We start from the raw sequence: 22200 nt of genomic DNA, 5'->3' as shown, positions 1-22200 counted from the left end.
CAAGCTCATAGCACGGCACTGAGTGCCGCGCTACGAGCTTGTAGATCTGCTATATTTTTTTTTTAATCGAATCAGATTCAACATGTTATGAGCCAGTAGAAGCTAGCTTCAACATTTAAAAAAAATAATATATATATATATATATATATATATATATATATATATATATCTTAATGTATGCGTTTGGGTTCAAGTGACACACCTAATTTCTCGTTTGGGAACGTTTTTGGATACTTCCATGCAACGAGGGACTGAGATACAACACAGTCATTCATTTGTGTGAAAATGAAATCCAGCCTATGGGGGCGTTGCATGCGTAGTTAACCCAGATTTGCCAGCATGAATCAAACTGTTCCAATTCATGGTGAACAAAAGATTTCCATTTAGTTAAATGTCCATAGTATCTTTAGAGTTGCGGGCTCTCCTGAGCCCAGCCTTTCATTTCTTGGAAAGTGTATTTTTCACCAGCAAGTATATTCATTAAATATTCATCTCTTTCCAACCATTCTTGAGACATCCAAACTACATCTAAAACGCTGCTCCTAACACTGTATTATTATTATTATTATTACTTGTTGTTATAGTTACTAGAGCGGTGCCCGTTGGAGCCTCTACAGCGGTGGCAGGTGGCCCCGTACTTGGAACGGTGCAAGTTGAAAATGCATGCCCTAGGGTAGGTACCCTCACAAAAACATGCAGTAATCCTGGTCCCTCTAAACTGCCTCCCCCTGGCCAGCCGGGGCGCCTGATGGAGGGGAAAGGAACTGGTTGGAATAACGTGTTCCGCCCACGCGCTATACGTCCAACCAGGGAAACTCCCCCCTGTCAGGTGTAAAGGAGCAACTTGGACACTCAGGAGGGAAGGGAGCATGAGTTAAGTCCGTTGCTCTCCCCAGGTTGGCGGAGGGTGTGTAGAGCCCAGGATCACAGTAGATGATTGGCACAGGGGTGAAAAATGGGTTACAAAATCGTGGGATAAAAAATATATATAAAAAAAAAAAAAAGCATGCCCCGCCCAGATATTATGTCTGAGTCTATATGCAGACGTCAGAATGATGTCAGAACAGGCCAGCTCCATATATACACAGTATATGGACCATGGGCAGCTAGGGGCCCGGTCCAGAGCGCGCGCCCGGGGCAGAGAGGCCTTTTTGGGGGAGGTTCTGGACAAACCGTGGGTCCGACCGACTTCGACACCGGGCACTGCACTCCCCCCTGTGGTGGTGTTGGAACGCGTCACACGCGTGTGTCAAATTTTGAAGTCAGTGGGGCTAACGGTTCTCGAGTTACGTGGATTACAGTACTTACTGTACAGTACACACACAAAGACTTGGTGCATTTATAGTTAAGACTAGACCTGTAACGTGCCCGTCGGCCATCGGCGTTCTTGAGAACGACGCGACCGTCCGTGTCCCACATGGAGACCGTGAGATTAAATCCAAACGGACGGATCCATTTGGTTTCATTTTTTACACTCTCAAAGAGTTTATCGGGAGCTTAATATACCAAAATGTAGCAAACGTTTAGCTTGTTTGGCTAAACGGCCCGATGTAATCTATACCTAAGACCGGCCGAAATCCGTCGGCAGAAGTCACTGAAAAGCTGGCAGAAGTCACTGAAAAGCTGCTATTGGGCTGGCAGTCCAGGGGGTTAAGTTATGACTGTTTGGTTTTACAGACCCAAGTGCTACGCTCACTCGTGTGCGCATAGCACTTGGGGTCACACGCGCGTGCGTGCGTGCGTGTGTGTGTGTGCGTGCGTGCGTGCGTGTGCGCCCGTGTACGTACGTGCGTGTGACTCGGCGTCCTTACCTGTGAGTCTCGCGCACCAGCACGGCCCTGTGGAGCTGCCGCTGGACGCGGGCGTGGCGCGGTCCGCACGGGTGCACGAAGGGATGCACGGCCACCAGCACGAAGCCCTGCGCGTACAGCTCCTTCACCTGGACGGGCAGCTCGCGCACCGACGACAGGCACAGCACGGACGACACGGGCACCTCTGGGAAGGGAAGGGGAGCGGAGAGTCAAAGTCAAAGTCAAAGTCAAACGATTTGTCACACACGTTACCGCAGTGAAATTTGTTCTCCCTGCATTTGACCCAGGGGGGCAGTCAGACAGATTTTTTGTGAAGCCACTAAGGAAATGAAAGTTCATATAATGGCCTGTTGTGGCGCTATCATTGGGCTCAAAAAAACCCATAGCCCCATAGAAGTCCATGTATTTGGGCCCAACTTCACCTAGACTGTATTACCTTAATAAACATGGTCATGAATACTTTTCGCTTCCAGTCACTAGTTTAAAGTCTCATTTCTAATGTCATAATATTCTTTTTGGAAAATGATGGCCCCATTTATAAAATAAATGACCATAAAGTCGCGCATGTTCTGAGGGGCGTGGCTACCGTTACAGTCTATGAACGGGATTCCCCACCCACTCGAGTCAAAATAAAAACCAACGAAGAAGAAGGGGGGAAGTCCCGCCTCGTTGTCTGGGCCAGCCAATGGCCAAACTGGGCTCAAACGGATCTTGAAAGATGGCGACTTACAGTGCAAGGGATTTCAGGCTTCATTTTACGTTCACGTTAGACCCGGGGAACGCTTTGTCCATATTTTTTACAGTCTATGATTTGACCCCATATCTCTTGGAGCGGTGAGCCGCAGCCAAGGAGCGCTGGGTGAGCTGCAGCGTGCGCCGCGCTCGGGAATAATTTGATTAGTGTAGATTTGACCCCCCCCCCCCTAAATCCAACCCTTTGATGCCGAGTGCCAAGCAGGGAGGCATGATTGGGTCCCATTTTTACAGTCTTTGGTATATGACCCGGACGGGGATCGAACCCCCGACCTCCCAGTTTCAGGGCGGACGCTCTAACCACAAGGCCACTGAGCTGGTAATGGACTAGAGGACGGAAGGAAGGCAGTGTTGATTTGGACAAGCACATTTTACAGTCTCTTGAATAATATAGTTTTCATTTAGTTTCGGTTACATTTTAGTCACCATGTTTTAGTTGTTTTTCGGTCGACTAAATATCATAAGATTTTTAGTGGACTAAATCTACAGTTGATTTAGTCGGCTAAAAGGTATTTTGGCAGGGGGGCCTTGATTGATGCCGTCCTTTGATCCAAGGCGTTTCACTAGAGATTGTGCATTACATTATACACCCATTCACACACACGCATTCATACACACCGATGCTGGAGGAAACCATGCAAAGGCACCAACAACCTTCACATCGCGAGCAATTAGGGGTTCAGACTAAGAGTCTTATGCTCAAGGACACTTCGACACTATAACTCTGGGAGAGACCCGGGTTCGAAGTGCAGGAACCCCTATCCGGGTTCACTCTACCCCTGAGTCACTGCCGCCCCTTTTTGTGTTAGCATCATGTTATGCTTAACCATTTAAAAATAGCAGATCTACAAGCTCATAGCGCGCCACCGAGTGGCGCGCTACGAGCTTGTATAGGTCTGCTATTTTCGAAAGATCGAAGAACGACTGACACATAGAAACATGGCTTTTTCAGAAAACTCTCAGGATGTAGAAGACTTTTTTTTTTTTTTTTTATCTGATCTCAGGTCAGAATGGGTCAAGAAAAAGCTGAAAAATAAGTGGAAAGAGAGGGATGAAAAAGGTAATTTGAGGGAGCGGGAACAGGTGACGGCCGGGGAGGCGCAGAGAGACAGATCGGGGGGTGGGGGGGAATTAAAAGATTTCAGTGCACTGTGCCTACACATGTCGCGACCGCAGGTCGCGACATGTGTAGGCACAATGCAAGGAATAAATGCATTCGCCATGTATCCGAAGGAAGTCTGATCCAATCACTTTTAGATTTCTCCAGTTTAATCCTGAGTTTAAGTTTTTTAGTGTTCAAGATCTAATTTTAGGCATGTTTAAGCCTCGAGGAAAATCCGTGTTGAGGTTCTTAATCCACTGTTTTTCATTAAAACGTCTTTGTCCTACTGTCCAGTTAGGATTGTGTTGAAGTCCAGCGCATTTTAGAGCTCCAATGCCGTGCGCCATAAAATGTTGCACCAATCTTGTGGTTGTCTTTTTGGCATTGTTAATATTGTATCTGTGTCGTCCCAGCCTAGTACCTATTGTTTTACCTGTCTCTCCGACATATTGTAAACCACATTTTTCACATGTGATTAAATAAATGCAGTTGCTGGTTCTGGCTGTTATTTGTTGTTTAATCTCCAAGACGCGTTTTGTGGTTCTATTTTTTACTAATTGTTTGGGTTTGAAGTATTCTGGTCCCTGGCGTGCTGGTGTGTTGATTTCTTTTAGTTTGCTGTGTACTAGATAATCTTTAAGGTTTTTATTTTTTCTGTAGGCCGATATAATTTTATAATCTTTTAGAAGATCGTCTGTTCGGTTCTCAAAATTCCTTTTTATTCTGTTGTTGGCTAGTGTGCTCTGTGTTGAATAACTGGTTATCAGGGCCAATTTGGGGCCTGTATCTCGCACTTTTATTTCTAAGAAGGTTTTTTGGGCTTTCCGGAGGAAGGTCCTAGTGTATCCTCTTAGTCTGAGGGCATTAAATAGAGTTTTACAAGCTATTTTGAAATCACTTCTTTGCGTGCAAATCCTATGGAATCTTAGTAGTTGTGATTTGACTATTCCTGTGTAGGAGTGTGTCGGGTGGAATGACGTTTTGTGTAATAGGGCGTGAGTGTCTGTTTCTTTAAAGAATACTTTTAAGTCTAGTTTCCCATTTGTGTTAAAGTTTGGGCCCTTGAAGATTGTTACATCAAGAAAGTCAATCCTTTCTGTGTGTGTCACATATTTTATCGTTATGGATCTATGATGGCTATTTAAAACATCAATAAATTCCTGGAATTCTTCTTGGCTATGTTCCCATATTCCAAATATATCATCTAGAAATCTATAGTAATGTGTCGGTTTAAGTCTGCATTTTTCTAGTGCGGTCTGTTCCCATATGCTCATGTAAATGTTTGCATAAGATGGTGCAAATCTCTTTCCCATGGCCGTGCCTTTGATTTGTAAATAGAATTTGTTGTTAAAGGAAAAATCATTCTGGGTTAGATTTAAGTCTAGTAATTGGAGTATTTCCTCCTCTGGTCGACTTGTGTCTGGGTATTTACTAAAGACTTCTCTGACTGCTTGGAGTCCTGATTCTGTTTCAATGTTTGTGTAGAGGCTGTCTATATCTATTGAAAATAGAAGGGCCTCCTTTCCTACTTTAATAGCTTTAATTTTGTCCACAAAATCGTAAGTGTCTTTTATAAAACTGGGGTGTTTTATCGACAGTGGGTTCAGGAAATATTCAATAAACTCTGCTGTCTGATACGTCTCGCTGCCACAGTCCGACACAATTGGTCTCCCGGGTGGAATTTCATATGGTATTGTCCATGAATCCGGGCTTTTGTGTATTTTTGGTAAAAGATAAAATATCCTAGCCCGTGGGCTATCCTGTCCTATTAAGTATTGGTGTTGTTTGGCGTTTATGTGCCTTTTGTCCTTAAGACTGTTTATGATGGCTATGGCCTTCGTAGCTGTCTGCATGTAAATGGGTTGGTCTAATTGCCTATAATGGTCCTGATTGTTGAGCTGTCTCTCACCTTCTAAAAGGTATTGATGTCTATCCATAATGACTATGCAGGAGCCTTTGTCTGCTGGTTTGATAATGATTTGTTTGTTGTTGATTAGTTCCCTAAGTGCCCTGGTTTGTTCTATTGTGAGATTATCTTTTTCCTTAAAGTGTCCTGGTATGCGTGTTACCGTATTCATGTCCTTCTGCATCAGTCGTTTAAGACTGCTTGGGATTAAATTCTCAGACGGTTCCCAGCTTGATTTTGGTCGAAAAGGCAGTATCTCCGTTCCTTGGTCCATTCCAAAGTGTGTAGCTAGTTTCAATCTGCGGTGATACTGAGAAAGGTCTTTCTTTAACCTGTTGGTTTGTTGTTTATAGATATCCAGTGTCGGGACAAAGGAAAGTCCCTTTTCCAGCAGTTCGGTCTGGTGTTGATCTGGCTGGAAGTAATGGGACAGATTAATTATGTTTGACTTGCCCCCCCTCCTTTCTGGGTTTATGGGGTCTATAAGTTTAAACTAGTAAGCCAATTTACAAGCATTGCTTTGCCTGTCTCTGTTGTCCAATGTACGTTATCAGGAACCACTTTAAACTCCCTGTCATCCAATTTAGGGAGGTAATTATAGGTAATAATATTGCGATTTAGCTCTCTCATGTTATCCTTATCCTTTATTGAGAAATTAGTTGAGTAGTTGACTAAAGGGACATGGATACTTGCAGTTGGGAATGCGTTCTGTGCTGCTGCGATGGCCTCTCTCAATGCCCTCTGCGCTTGTTTTGGAGCGTGGCCTCTCTCGTTTATCCCAACCGACAGGATGCAATAGGCTACAGTGGTGTTGCTCGGTATCCTCTCTAGTAGGGCCTTCGTATGTTGGAAGCCCATTCCTGGGTAGCAATCCACTTGCAGATCTGGTCGTGTCAGAGATGGAAGTTGGCTCATGTTTGAGTCTCCTATGATGAGGATGCTTTTCTTTGGGTATAGTCTCCAACGTTGGTTCTTCTTCCCGGTGTTGATGTGTTTGTAGACTTCCCCTGGGGTCCTTGGCTCGTCTATTTCTGGTTCATCTGATTCCTTTTCTCGGTTCTCTCCTGGGTCTGTCCTGGTCCTCCTAGGGGCTGCTTCTGTGTCCTGGGTCCGGTCCTGTGTAGTCTTCTTCTTTGTTGGTTCCGTCCTGTTGTGGTCAGTCCTCTGGGGTTTTGGCGTGCCATTTGGATTGGCTCTCCTACTTCGTGTTTGCCTCTGTGGTGGGCTCTTCTGTGGTGGTAGGGTCAGGGAGGGGAACTCTACTTCCGATAGATCCGTTCTAGGGGGGACCTGTACTATGGTTGGTAGTATTGTCTTGGAAATAAGTATGGTGGGGAACATGGGGGGGGTCGAGGTCAGAGAGGGTGGGGAGAGGGGGGCAGTGGATACACAAGGGGGGGGGTTTTTTGGAGAACGATGGGGAGTGGACACAGGTATATCAGGATCAGAGGAAGGAGGAGGAGGGGGGGGTGGGGGTAAAGTGGGAATAGGCAGAGAGACAGTAGTAGGAGGGGGAGGGGTAGAAATGACAGTTCTATTTGATCTGAGCTGTGTGATCATAAGTTGAGCTTTGTTTATCTCCAAATGTGTTAGTCTTTTCCCTAAGTTTTTTCTAGCCCATCTGATTGCTATGGTAAAGGCTTTTTTCTCCTCGTCCTCTGTTAAGTTATCTGTTAACTCTTGTTTGGTTGTGTTTAAGACTGTGGTGTAGTGTTCTTCTAAGGCTAAGATGGTTGTGTGACACCAGTGTCTGGATATCCCTTCGAGTAATAGGGTGGTTTTAGCCGTTGGTAGAGCTGGTTTTATCAAATTTATGAGTTCAAGGGTTTTCCTTGCTATACTCGCTGGTGGTCTGCTAGAAGAATTTACATTCTGCAGATGATGTGTACTTATGATCAATTTGTTCATGGTTCTGATGGCTTTTAAGAAGTCACCTCTTTCTGTGTGGTGTGTGTGTGTGTAGGTATGTGTGTTGTATCTTACGGGACCCGATCGGGTCTGGTGTTGAGGTCTCTCTCCGGCTCTTGGGTGAGGTACTGACTGCTGGTTTTGCGGTCTCTTGTTCAACCAAGGTTGGTTCTGTCTCCGGAGGACCTGTGGTCTGTGGTCAGGCCGTTGGTTGTGTGGAATTCCCTGTGACTGGTGGGGAGATCTCTGTCTGGGTCTGTTCTTCAACCAGGGCTCCTCCAGTCTAGGGTGGAATTCTCGCCTGTCTTCCGGCGGTATGGTGTTGATTCTCTCCTGGTGATATGGCTGGTTTCCAGCCCATCGTCCCGGTGGAGGGTCTCGTCGGTGTGGCCCGTCCTCAGGCCATGTAACTTCCGTGGTTCTGCGGTGGTCTCTCCATTGGTTCTTCTGATGCATGCTATAGCTATTTCGGACTGGTATGGTCCTTCTTCAGGCAGGATTCTGTTAGAAGAATGATTAGTTGTGCTGAAACCCTGGTTTATATGTGTTCCTAATGGTGGGCGTGACTGATAGTCTTTGGCCAATCAGCTTTGTTTGATAGGTGTGGCTTACTTAGCCATTGTTTCACTCTGTCCAATTAGAATCAATGGGTGTGTGTTCTATTGTTCTGGATTTTTTCAGTTGTGGTTTGGTTTTAGTAGAGACCAAATGTCTCTAATGGAGAATCAGTAATAATTATAAAAGACTTATCTCCGGTTTCCAGGTACTAGCTCAGGGGGGAATTAAAAGATTTCAGTGCACTGTGCCTACACATGTCGCGACCGCAGGTCGCGACATGTGTAGGCACAATGCAAGGAATAAATGCATTCGCCATGTATCCGAAGGAAGTCTGATCCAATCACTTTTAGATTTCTCCAGTTTAATCCTGAGTTTAAGTTTTTTAGTGTTCAAGATCTAATTTTAGGCATGTTTAAGCCTCGAGGAAAATCCGTGTTGAGGTTCTTAATCCACTGTTTTTCATTAAAACGTCTTTGTCCTACTGTCCAGTTAGGATTGTGTTGAAGTCCAGCGCATTTTAGAGCTCCAATGCCGTGCGCCATAAAATGTTGCACCAATCTTGTGGTTGTCTTTTTGGCATTGTTAATATTGTATCTGTGTCGTCCCAGCCTAGTACCTATTGTTTTACCTGTCTCTCCGACATATTGTAAACCACATTTTTCACATGTGATTAAATAAATGCAGTTGCTGGTTCTGGCTGTTATTTGTTGTTTAATCTCCAAGACGCGTTTTGTGGTTCTATTTTTTACTAATTGTTTGGGTTTGAAGTATTCTGGTCCCTGGCGTGCTGGTGTGTTGATTTCTTTTAGTTTGCTGTGTACTAGATAATCTTTAAGGTTTTTATTTTTTCTGTAGGCCGATATAATTTTATAATCTTTTAGAAGATCGTCTGTTCGGTTCTCAAAATTCCTTTTTATTCTGTTGTTGGCTAGTGTGCTCTGTGTTGAATAACTGGTTATCAGGGCCAATTTGGGGCCTGTATCTCGCACTTTTATTTCTAAGAAGGTTTTTTGGGCTTTCCGGAGGAAGGTCCTAGTGTATCCTCTTAGTCTGAGGGCATTAAATAGAGTTTTACAAGCTATTTTGAAATCACTTCTTTGCGTGCAAATCCTATGGAATCTTAGTAGTTGTGATTTGACTATTCCTGTGTAGGAGTGTGTCGGGTGGAATGACGTTTTGTGTAATAGGGCGTGAGTGTCTGTTTCTTTAAAGAATACTTTTAAGTCTAGTTTCCCATTTGTGTTAAAGTTTGGGCCCTTGAAGATTGTTACATCAAGAAAGTCAATCCTTTCTGTGTGTGTCACATATTTTATCGTTATGGATCTATGATGGCTATTTAAAACATCAATAAATTCCTGGAATTCTTCTTGGCTATGTTCCCATATTCCAAATATATCATCTAGAAATCTATAGTAATGTGTCGGTTTAAGTCTGCATTTTTCTAGTGCGGTCTGTTCCCATATGCTCATGTAAATGTTTGCATAAGATGGTGCAAATCTCTTTCCCATGGCCGTGCCTTTGATTTGTAAATAGAATTTGTTGTTAAAGGAAAAATCATTCTGGGTTAGATTTAAGTCTAGTAATTGGAGTATTTCCTCCTCTGGTCGACTTGTGTCTGGGTATTTACTAAAGACTTCTCTGACTGCTTGGAGTCCTGATTCTGTTTCAATGTTTGTGTAGAGGCTGTCTATATCTATTGAAAATAGAAGGGCCTCCTTTCCTACTTTAATAGCTTTAATTTTGTCCACAAAATCGTAAGTGTCTTTTATAAAACTGGGGTGTTTTATCGACAGTGGGTTCAGGAAATATTCAATAAACTCTGCTGTCTGATACGTCTCGCTGCCACAGTCCGACACAATTGGTCTCCCGGGTGGAATTTCATATGGTATTGTCCATGAATCCGGGCTTTTGTGTATTTTTGGTAAAAGATAAAATATCCTAGCCCGTGGGCTATCCTGTCCTATTAAGTATTGGTGTTGTTTGGCGTTTATGTGCCTTTTGTCCTTAAGACTGTTTATGATGGCTATGGCCTTCGTAGCTGTCTGCATGTAAATGGGTTGGTCTAATTGCCTATAATGGTCCTGATTGTTGAGCTGTCTCTCACCTTCTAAAAGGTATTGATGTCTATCCATAATGACTATGCAGGAGCCTTTGCCTGCTGGTTTGATAATGATTTGTTTGTTGTTGATTAGTTCCCTAAGTGCCCTGGTTTGTTCTATTGTGAGATTATCTTTTTCCTTAATGTGTCCTGGTATGCGTGTTACCGTATTCATGTCCTTCTGCATCAGTCGTTTAAGACTGCTTGGGATTAAATTCTCAGACGGTTCCCAGCTTGATTTTGGTCGAAAAGGCAGTATCTCCGTTCCTTGGTCCATTCCAAAGTGTGTAGCTAGTTTCAATCTGCGGTGATACTGAGAAAGGTCTTTCTTTAACCTGTTGGTTTGTTGTTTATAGATATCCAGTGTCGGGACAAAGGAAAGTCCCTTTTCCAGCAGTTCGGTCTGGTGTTGATCTGGCTGGAAGTAATGGGACAGATTAATTATGTTTGACTTGCCCCCCCTCCTTTCTGGGTTTATGGGGTCTATAAGTTTAAACTAGTAAGCCAATTTACAAGCATTGCTTTGCCTGTCTCTGTTGTCCAATGTACGTTATCAGGAACCACTTTAAACTCCCTGTCATCCAATTTAGGGAGGTAATTATAGGTAATAATATTGCGATTTAGCTCTCTCATGTTATCCTTATCCTTTATTGAGAAATTAGTTGAGTAGTTGACTAAAGGGACATGGATACTTGCAGTTGGGAATGCGTTCTGTGCTGCTGCGATGGCCTCTCTCAATGCCCTCTGCGCTTGTTTTGGAGCGTGGCCTCTCTCGTTTATCCCAACCGACAGGATGCAATAGGCTACAGTGGTGTTGCTCGGTATCCTCTCTAGTAGGGCCTTCGTATGTTGGAAGCCCATTCCTGGGTAGCAATCCACTTGCAGATCTGGTCGTGTCAGAGATGGAAGTTGGCTCATGTTTGAGTCTCCTATGATGAGGATGCTTTTCTTTGGGTATAGTCTCCAACGTTGGTTCTTCTTCCCGGTGTTGATGTGTTTGTAGACTTCCCCTGGGGTCCTTGGCTCGTCTATTTCTGGTTCATCTGATTCCTTTTCTCGGTTCTCTCCTGGGTCTGTCCTGGTCCTCCTAGTAGTGTTGTCACGATACTGGATTTTCAACTTCGATACGATATTTGGAAAAGTATTGATATTTCGATACCATTTTCGATACCACGCAACCACAGCGATTTCTGAGGGTTTAACATTTATTACAAATAAAAGCTGTGCAGTATTATGCACTTTCATATTTTTTTATTTTTTTTAAAATTGTATTATTAGGCCTATTATTATAATAATAATAATTATTATTATAACTAACTATGGATTATAAACCACTATATGCCTACACATTAAAGTAAAGTTGTGAAGCACAACAGCATTTAATTTATTTCTGACCAGTCAACCACATCATCTTGGTTTCTATTCCTTATTTATAACTATACTTTATACTTTATAATCTTTATCATTTATAATTATAAAAAATAAATCAAAATAAATAAAGTTTGATAATCTATTCAGATATTATTCAATGCATCCTGTCTAAGGCCAGCCTACTCAAACTATTATTTTTATTAGTAGTATTATTAATATCCAGAAAAACGCATGCACGCACGCACGCACGCACACACACACACACACACACACACACACAGCAACCGATTGCAACGTTAGCTTGCTAGCTAGTAGCTATATTCTGTTGACTGTTGATAGCTTTAGCTAGTTAGCTTATCGCTATGACAGCAACAAGTAAGATTATTGTATGCGGGCTTTTGCAACTGTCCTCTTTAGCTCTCTGTGTACATCGGATTCTTTATCTTTAAACTTAAAGAAATACGAGCGTTAAAAAAGTTAACACAGCGTGGAGAGAGAACGACACAGTGTAGTAGTGTCTGTGAGTGCTGCTGCGCTCATTTGCAATGTGCTCTGTCTGAGGAGGAGGATTCAGGACTGACGGTGACGGCCCCTCCCCTCCCTCAAGGCTCAGTTTGGAGGGGGCTGTAATCTTTGTGTGCGCTGGGGAGCATGGTCTCAACCAACGAGAGCACGGAGCGGGACAGTATCGATAGTATCGATACTATGGAAAAGTCATATCGAACCGTTTTAATTTTCCAGAATCGATATTTATCGATATATCGATATTTTCGACAACACTACCTCCTAGGGGCTGCTTCTGTGTCCTGGGTCCGGTCCTGTGTAGTCTTCTTCTTTGTTGGTTCCGTCCTGTTGTGGTCAGTCCTCTGGGGTTTTGGCGTGCCATTTGGATTGGCTCTCCTACTTCGTGTTTGCCTCTGTGGTGGGCTCTTCTGTGGTGGTAGGGTCAGGGAGGGGAACTCTACTTCCGATAGATCCGTTCTAGGGGGGACCTGTACTATGGTTGGTAGTATTGTCTTGGAAATAAGTATGGTGGGGAACATGGGGGGGGTCGAGGTCAGAGAGGGTGGGGAGAGGGGGGCAGTGGATACACAAGGGGGGGGTTTTTTTGGAGAACGATGGGGAGTGGACACAGGTATATCAGGATCAGAGGAAGGAGGAGGAGGGGGGGGTGGGGGTAAAGTGGGAATAGGCAGAGAGACAGTAGTAGGAGGGGGAGGGGTAGAAATGACAGTTCTATTTGATCTGAGCTGTGTGATCATAAGTTGAGCTTTGTTTATCTCCAAATGTGTTAGTCTTTTCCCTAAGTTTTTTCTAGCCCATCTGATTGCTATGGTAAAGGCTTTTTTCTCCTCGTCCTCTGTTAAGTTATCTGTTAACTCTTGTTTGGTTGTGTTTAAGACTGTGGTGTAGTGTTCTTCTAAGGCTAAGATGGTTGTGTGACACCAGTGTCTGGATATCCCTTCGAGTAATAGGGTGGTTTTAGCCGTTGGTAGAGCTGGTTTTATCAAATTTATGAGTTCAAGGGTTTTCCTTGCTATACTCGCTGGTGGTCTGCTAGAAGAATTTACATTCTGCAGATGATGTGTACTTATGATCAATTTGTTCATGGTTCTGATGGCTTTTAAGAAGTCACCTCTTTCTGTGTGGTGTGTGTGTGTGTAGGTATGTGTGTTGTATCTTACGGGACCCGATCGGGTCTGGTGTTGAGGTCTCTCTCCGGCTCTTGGGTGAGGTACTGACTGCTGGTTTTGCGGTCTCTTGTTCAACCAAGGTTGGTTCTGTCTCCGGAGGACCTGTGGTCTGTGGTCAGGCCGTTGGTTGTGTGGAATTCCCTGTGACTGGTGGGGAGATCTCTGTCTGGGTCTGTTCTTCAACCAGGGCTCCTCCAGTCTAGGGTGGAATTCTCGCCTGTCTTCCGGCGGTATGGTGTTGATTCTCTCCTGGTGATATGGCTGGTTTCCAGCCCATCGTCCCGGTGGAGGGTCTCGTCGGTGTGGCCCGTCCTCAGGCCATGTAACTTCCGTGGTTCTGCGGTGGTCTCTCCATTGGTTCTTCTGATGCATGCTATAGCTATTTCGGACTGGTATGGTCCTTCTTCAGGCAGGATTCTGTTAGAAGAATGATTAGTTGTGCTGAAACCCTGGTTTATATGTGTTCCTAATGGTGGGCGTGACTGATAGTCTTTGGCCAATCAGCTTTGTTTGATAGGTGTGGCTTACTTAGCCATTGTTTCACTCTGTCCAATTAGAATCAATGGGTGTGTGTTCTATTGTTCTGGATTTTTTCAGTTGTGGTTTGGTTTTAGTAGAGACCAAATGTCTCTAATGGAGAATCAGTAATAATTATAAAAGACTTATCTCCGGTTTCCAGGTACTAGCTCAGGGGGGAATTAAAAGATTTCAGTGCACTGTGCCTACACATGTCGCGACCGCAGGTCGCGACATGTGTAGGCACAATGCAAGGAATAAATGCATTCGCCATGTATCCGAAGGAAGTCTGATCCAATCACTTTTAGATTTCTCCAGTTTAATCCTGAGTTTAAGTTTTTTAGTGTTCAAGATCTAATTTTAGGCATGTTTAAGCCTCGAGGAAAATCCGTGTTGAGGTTCTTAATCCACTGTTTTTCATTAAAACGTCTTTGTCCTACTGTCCAGTTAGGATTGTGTTGAAGTCCAGCGCATTTTAGAGCTCCAATGCCGTGCGCCATAAAATGTTGCACCAATCTTGTGGTTGTCTTTTTGGCATTGTTAATATTGTATCTGTGTCGTCCCAGCCTAGTACCTATTGTTTTACCTGTCTCTCCGACATATTGTAAACCACATTTTTCACATGTGATTAAATAAATGCAGTTGCTGGTTCTGGCTGTTATTTGTTGTTTAATCTCCAAGACGCGTTTTGTGGTTCTATTTTTTACTAATTGTTTGGGTTTGAAGTATTCTGGTCCCTGGCGTGCTGGTGTGTTGATTTCTTTTAGTTTGCTGTGTACTAGATAATCTTTAAGGTTTTTATTTTTTCTGTAGGCCGATATAATTTTATAATCTTTTAGAAGATCGTCTGTTCGGTTCTCAAAATTCCTTTTTATTCTGTTGTTGGCTAGTGTGCTCTGTGTTGAATAACTGGTTATCAGGGCCAATTTGGGGCCTGTATCTCGCACTTTTATTTCTAAGAAGGTTTTTTGGGCTTTCCGGAGGAAGGTCCTAGTGTATCCTCTTAGTCTGAGGGCATTAAATAGAGTTTTACAAGCTATTTTGAAATCACTTCTTTGCGTGCAAATCCTATGGAATCTTAGTAGTTGTGATTTGACTATTCCTGTGTAGGAGTGTGTCGGGTGGAATGACGTTTTGTGTAATAGGGCGTGAGTGTCTGTTTCTTTAAAGAATACTTTTAAGTCTAGTTTCCCATTTGTGTTAAAGTTTGGGCCCTTGAAGATTGTTACATCAAGAAAGTCAATCCTTTCTGTGTGTGTCACATATTTTATCGTTATGGATCTATGATGGCTATTTAAAACATCAATAAATTCCTGGAATTCTTCTTGGCTATGTTCCCATATTCCAAATATATCATCTAGAAATCTATAGTAATGTGTCGGTTTAAGTCTGCATTTTTCTAGTGCGGTCTGTTCCCATATGCTCATGTAAATGTTTGCATAAGATGGTGCAAATCTCTTTCCCATGGCCGTGCCTTTGATTTGTAAATAGAATTTGTTGTTAAAGGAAAAATCATTCTGGGTTAGATTTAAGTCTAGTAATTGGAGTATTTCCTCCTCTGGTCGACTTGTGTCTGGGTATTTACTAAAGACTTCTCTGACTGCTTGGAGTCCTGATTCTGTTTCAATTAATTTGAGGGAGCGGGAACAGGTGACGGCCGGGGAGGCGCAGAGAGACAGATCGGGGGGTGGGGGGGGGGGGGGGGGTGGGGGGTGGGTGAGAGCGAAGTGTGAGAGAGACAAAGAAAAAGGGGAGAGAAGGGACAAGGCGTGTTTCAGTCTGATAATTCTGAATGGAACAGAACAGCAGCACATGGCATCTTCACGCCGAATCTGAAACTAATTACAGCACGACTATTAGTCCGCGCGAGCTCCCATAGCGGCATTGTCTGGCTTTGCCGGAGATACCAAATAGACACGCGTCGCGCACGCACACACACACACACACAGTCACCGATGCCGACTAAAATATGCACGAATCAACACATGCATTCATAAACGTCTCGTTTTTCTCATTCGTTCACACACACACATTCCAAAACCTTATACAAGTGTGGATTCAGACATGTACCGTCTTTCGTATTCACAAACAACCATACACACACACACACACACACACACACACACACACACACACACACACACACACACACACACACACACACACACACACACACACACACACACACACACACACACACACACACACACACACACACACACACACACACACACACACACACACACACAGTATGAGAAACAATGCCGCTTGTCACCCTGTGTATCAAAAGACAGAAACTCTCAGTCACTCTGCAATGGAGATGGGTTAGAATAGCTTATTGTGTGAAAGCTTAAATGTACCCATACATATATACATATACACATGCCTCACTTCACTTGCTCTGTTCCTCTACTGTGTGGGAAGTCAGGTGTGGTAGAGAAGTATAGGGAGACAAGTACACAGGGAGAGAGAGAGGGGGGGGGGGGGGGGGGGGAGACAAAGGAGTCCCTGAACCGGAGAGACTGGAAAGAGGGAAGTGGAGAGACATGAGGATGTAAGTGAGAGGAGAGGAGAGGAGAGGAGAGGAGAGGAGAGGAGAGGAGAGGAGAAGGAGAGGAAGAATGTGGAAAAGAATGACATACAGTGAGTGAGAGAGAAGAGTGGGAGATGGGAGGAAAGAAGAGCGGAAATGGAGGAGAGGAGAGTAGAGAGGAAGATGGAGAGAGAGAGAGAATGGAGAGAGAGAGAGAATGGGGGAAGAGAGAGAGAGAGATAGAGAATGGAGAGAGAATGGAGAGGGAGAGAGAGATAATGGAGAGAGAGAGAGAGAATGGGGGGAGAGAGAGAGATAGAGAATGGATAGAGAGAAGAGGGAGAGAGAGAGAAAGGGAGAGAATGGAGAGAGAGTGGGAGAGAGAGAGAGAGAGAGAAAATGGAGAGAGAGAAAATGGGGAGAGAGAATGGGGGAGAGAGAGAGAGAAAATGGAGAGAGAGAGAGAGAGAGAGAGAGTGAATGGGGGGAGAGAGAGAAAGAGAGAGAGAGAAAAAGAGAATGGAGAGAGAGAAAGAGAGAGAGAGTGAATGGAGAGAGAGAGAGAGAGAGAGAGTGAATGGGGAGAGAGAGAGAAAGAGAGAGAGAGAATGGAGAGAAAGGGGGAGCAGAGGGAGATAGAGATGAGGCTGTCGGTTTGGTGACTTGAATGCTTGTCATCCTTTTTCCATTAAATCTCATTTGCATGGGTCTGGAGAAGAGAAAATAACCTGAATAAATTAACTAGACACACACACACACACACACACACACACACACACACACACACACACACCCATGGACTCGTTAAAATGTGCGCACACATACACGCACAATGACAAAGACGTGTTAGCCAATCTCATTTTCAATCTGCTTCCCATAACATCATCTGGTGTGTTCACAAACACAACACACACAAGACAGACAGACACACGCACACACCATAACAGCAATGAAATGGCCTGTAACGACAGACACATGAAAAACACACACACACACAAGACAGACATGCAGACACACGCACACGTGCACACACCATAACAGCAATGAAATGGCCTGTAACGACACACACGCACACGCACACACACACACACACACACACTCACACACACAGGAAGAAAAATAAACTCTGTGACAGAATTGTACATCCTGGGGAACAGAAATTGACTATCACACCAGCATGCCTACTGTACACGCGCCTCTCAACCACAAGAGGCGTCCATTCATTCTGCACTGTATACGCTATAGCACCAGTGTCTGTCTGTGGGGACTGATGAAAAGCAGTCCCCCCCCCCCCCCCCCCCCCGTGATAATAACAACAGTAACAGCTGGAGACGGCAGGGCGTTAACAATGGCGCTGTCACAGAAAATAGTCATTAGCCTTCATTAGCTTAGCGCGGCGGCTATAGTGCCAATCTACTACGGGGCAAAAAAAGAAGAAGACCGGGTTGACGGTTATTATTATAGGGAGAAGAAGACACAGAATGAAGGCATTATAGGGCTAATTCAGCCAAGGCACACACAGGAGTTATTAGGGGTCTAATTCGCTGCCCGTAGGGGCCACGAGGAGGGGTGGGGGGGCGACTATACTTCATTTATGAGTCTGCCACAGCGGGTCTTAAAGGGAAGCTGGCATTCCACTCTCGCATGGGAATATGGCTCAGGGCTGAGAAGAAGCTGCATGGGTAGAATTTTACAATGTCAGTTTACCGAGGGTGGAGATTGTTCACTGTGCGCGTGCGTGCGTAATGATATTTAGATAGCATGTTGTTTAGAGGGATGTGTAGGTTTGATGTTTACCTGGTATAGTTATTTTGAGGCACTACAACTAACCTCCCGTGAGTCCGACCGACGACTAACACTTTACCTTAACCGGCCAAGTATAGGTCGCCAACCCTAACCTCAGTCTTATAACCTCACTTACTTACTGTATACAGTATAGGTGAACACTTAACCAGTCTTCTGTTGCCTATAGGGTTCATGCTTTCTCTTCCTAATGCTATTTCACACTGGTAGGTCACTGCTGGCAAATAGTGCAGAAGAAGATAAAGTGTGTATGTGGGGATATGTAGGCCCTACAGTACACATGCATTAGTGCAAGAGCACAACTCATGTTAGAGAAAGCAGGAATACATACATACCAGATAAAGTTAGTCAGAGAGAGCGCATACAGAGTGCGCGCATCCCTGTGTGTGTGCGTGAGCATGTGTGCGTGTCAGAGCCAGTTAGGGAGGAAGCAGTGAATAAAATGTTCAGGAGTTTATCACCGCTTTTCCATTTCCGTCCCAGCCAGAAGCTGGATCCACATGACGCCATGCTGTGTGGTGTGTGTGAGTGCATCCTAACTTGCTGTGTGTGTGTGTGCCGTGAGTCCATCCTAACTTGCTGTGTGGTGGAGTGAGTGAGTGCACTTTAACTTTTTGACCCCTAGATTTCTCAAGCATTTCATAAGAGTGAGAGTCACATATACTCTGTAACAACTTAAACCCTATCTTCTATCTTATCTATAAATGCACCATGTCTAGTCTGTATACATCTGTAATGCACATAACTCGAGAACCAATTAATTAATTAATCTCATGTCGCGCAGCTGCGTCTACATTCTCCCGGCGGATCCTGCCTGGAGCTGCCTATGCCATAGAAAGCATAGGTGGACCCCAGGCTAAGGTGTGTCAAATCCAAGAGACAATTTTCTTCAAAGCCTTCAACAAACAGGTTGCAGATGTACACGTGTACAGTAAATCTAAAATACACAGGCCAGGGATTATTAAATGTTTGTTGCATTTACCAAACTGTCTTTTTAGAGGGAGAAATACAGAAGGAAAGAAATAAAAAACAAAGGAGCAAAGAATAGAGCAGTGTTGATTTTGACAGCACATTTCAAGTCTCTTGAATAGTTTTCATTTGGTTTTAATCACATTTTAGTGTTAGTATAGTTTTGGTCGACTAAATCTACAGTTGATTTAGTCGACTGAAAATGTATTTTGGCGGGCCTTGACGGCGTCATGATGACCGAGTGACACTTGCTGCCGATCTACAAGCTTGTAGATCTGCTATTTTCAGCATGCAACCAAGTGTAAAATGACTTGTACAGGATCTCTTGTCCACTATAGTCCCTTCCTAACATTCTAGTTTCTCTATAGTTTTCAAAACTGTCAAGTATATTTAGTCTTAGTTTTTAGTCATCATAGCTTAGTTTTCATTTAGTTTCCATTTAGTTTTCGTCAGTGAAAAAAGGTAGGTTTTTCGTCAGTATATTAGTCGACAGAATCAACACTGGAATAGAGAGAAGGAGAGAGAGAGAGATGAGAGAAAAAGAGAGGGTTAAGCCGTGGTAGGTGATGCATGGGGGATTATTACTCACAGCCACAGCTGCGAGTAATAATCAGAAGCTTATATCCCAGTGCTTTGCTTTTTATTTAAATGGGCCCCGTTGGTGACGAGGAGAGTTTGTATAGCCAAAAACAGTATAAAATAATCAACTTCCCGGAGCCTCCCCAGAGCTCCCCAACTGGGCTGGGTTCGGGGAATGTGGGCCGCCGGCGATGACCGACCGCTTGCCGGTCAGGGTCTGGGGCTGACCACACAACACATCCCTGGCTTTAGGGGAGGATAATTGGGAAAGAGCGCGGGGTTCAGAGAGATGGCTTAACACATTCTGACCTGAGATCAGATTCATACGAGGTTTCCACTGGACACACACTGGTCTGATTAACCCATTCTGACCCGAGATCAGATTCTAAAAGTGTCAGTCGTTCTTCGATTTTTCTAAAATAGCAGACCTATGAGCTTGTAGATCTGCTATTTTTCAATAGCTAAAGCATAACATGATGCTGAACACCAAAAGGGGTTCCCGTTCAGAAGGAACATGCATTTCTCAGAGAGGTGTTTCTTTTTTTTTTTTTAATATTTTTTATCCCACGATTTTGTAACCCATTTTTCACCCCTGTGTCAATCATCTACTGTGATCCTGGGCTCTACACACCCTCCGCCAACCTGGGGAGAGCAACAGACTTAACTCATGCTTCCTTCATGCTTGAGTGTCCAAGTTGCTCCTTTACACCTGACAGGGGGGAGTTTCCCTGGTTGGACGTAGCGCATGGAAGGAACACGTTATTCCAACCAGTTCCTTTCCCCTCCATCAGGCGCCCCGGCTGGCCAGGGGGAGGCAGTCTAGAGACCAGGATTACTGCATGTTTTTGTGAGGGTACCTACCCTAGGGGACACGGGGAGAACATGCAAACTCCACACAGAAAGGCCCTTTCGCCAACCCCGCCTTCGGGTATGGGCACTGATGACGCGGAGGAGGAAACACGCCGCCAGCACCCACAGTGCCCCGAGCGGGAATCGAACCCAGGACCTTCAGAGAGGTGTTTCAATGCTCAAAGTTCCAGAATGGTTGCCATGTGTCTTGGCCATGTTCGAGGGTGGGAATCCTAGAATGGTTGCCATGTGTCCTGGCCATGTTCGAGGGTGGGAATCCGTCAAGGGAGAGCGACCTCTGTCGCTGCACCAGCGACCACTGTTGCCATGTCTGATAATTGTATAAGCAACTCTGCGCTTGTTTTTCTGTAAAGCTGCTTGTGAGCAGCTTTTAGTGTGACCGTAGGTCGCAGATTACTATGAAAACCTGCATAACCTGTCAGTCAATCCGTCAGTCACCATGTATGGCCATCAGTCATCAGCCAGCAGTGACAGTGAACTCATCAAACCCTGGATAGCCATACATGGAGAAGACTGGATCATCACCTAGATCTGCATATATGGAGCCGGCCAGCAACTCTACATCTGACCTCAAACCCTTATAGATCTCCATATATGGAGCTGACCTGTTCTGAAATTCCATTTGTTGATCCATACCGACCAGTCCTTCCTCTTCGATGTCTCCCTTTTGACTCTAGACGGGCGTGCCCCGAAGATATTAGCGCAGCTGTGCCCGGCAGCCGGCGAAAACTAGTGTTCTCAACAGGCCCGAAAATGAAGGCCCGGCTTTACCTGGGACCTAACTGGGCTGGCCCGAGGCCCCGCCTGGCCTAACTAATTAGCACACATTTTACGCCCTATACCCGGCCCGAAAACGTCAATAAAAAAGGTCCATATATGGGCATTCCCAGACCTGTTGTTCCAGCGCCCCCAGGGAGTCTTACTGGTATACTCTTTACTTTTTTCTTGGAGTTATTACTACTAGTATTATTACTTAAATAAACAAGTTGTTCTCAAATATTTTCATGTAATGGACCCCCAAATAAATATGTATCGTACCAGGTTTGTGTTGTACACACACACACACACACACACACACACAGTCTAGAAACAGAGATGTCGCGGCTGTGTGTGGATTGTATTAGCTGCGATCACTATCAGGATGATGCGCTCACAAACAATCACACCCGTGTGAAGTGAGGGGCGCTCTTATCGTACATCATCATAGAGATCATCTCATTCCAGCCAATCATCACCTTCGTGTTTACACACGCTCAAAGCTGGACATAGAAGGGGCTATAGCGCCCCCTCAAAAACGCAATAGACATATATAGTCACTTCAAAGGGAATGTTCGCAAGAGCTTTCTACACACGTAAGTAAAAGGCACAGGAAGACGTGATTTGCCAGACTTTCCGTTGTGAGGGGGAACGCCACGGCGCAGAGGTCTGCGAATGCACGCCGAGCCCCGACAATGAACTGAAATCCTACAGAAGCGAGAAAAGGGGAGTTTTAGCATCTCAAAGCTTCACCGCCGCGAGGGCTGAGGGGCTCATCATGGCACACAGCAAGGAGGGCCGTGACCGCGTTGGCAGGAATATTGCCTCCCTCCTCCTCCCTTTAGCCTAACCGTTGTTATATTAGTGTACCTGGGCTGACACACGAAGCTGAAATGTAAACAACAAATCCATTAACCCATTCTGACCGGGCACCGATTTTGGTGTTAGCATCATGTTATGCTTTACCTATTGA

At 44.6% G+C, this 22200-nt stretch overlaps 1 protein-coding gene across 2 annotated transcripts in view; it reads right to left on the bottom strand.

Moving 5' to 3' along the window:
- Positions 1 to 22200, bottom strand: part of rftn1a (raftlin, lipid raft linker 1a) — a 68657-nt gene that overhangs the window by 30461 nt on the left and 15996 nt on the right. For both annotated transcript variants that reach the window (XR_013965697.1, XM_080788168.1), the window contains exon 3: positions 1812 to 1995. Coding sequence is in view for 1 of the 2 variants with exons in the window: in XM_080788168.1 (XP_080644294.1) it covers positions 1812 to 1995 (184 nt within the window). In the remaining variant the exon portion in view is untranslated. The remainder of the gene's footprint in view (positions 1 to 1811; positions 1996 to 22200) is intronic.

Source organism: Protomyctophum bolini (assembly GCF_963924005.1).
Source record: "Protomyctophum bolini genome assembly, chromosome: 17".
Lineage (NCBI taxonomy): Eukaryota > Metazoa > Chordata > Actinopteri > Myctophiformes > Myctophidae > Protomyctophum > Protomyctophum bolini.
The sequence above is the reverse complement of the archived record's forward strand: the minus strand, read 5'-3'. Positions and strand labels throughout refer to the sequence as shown.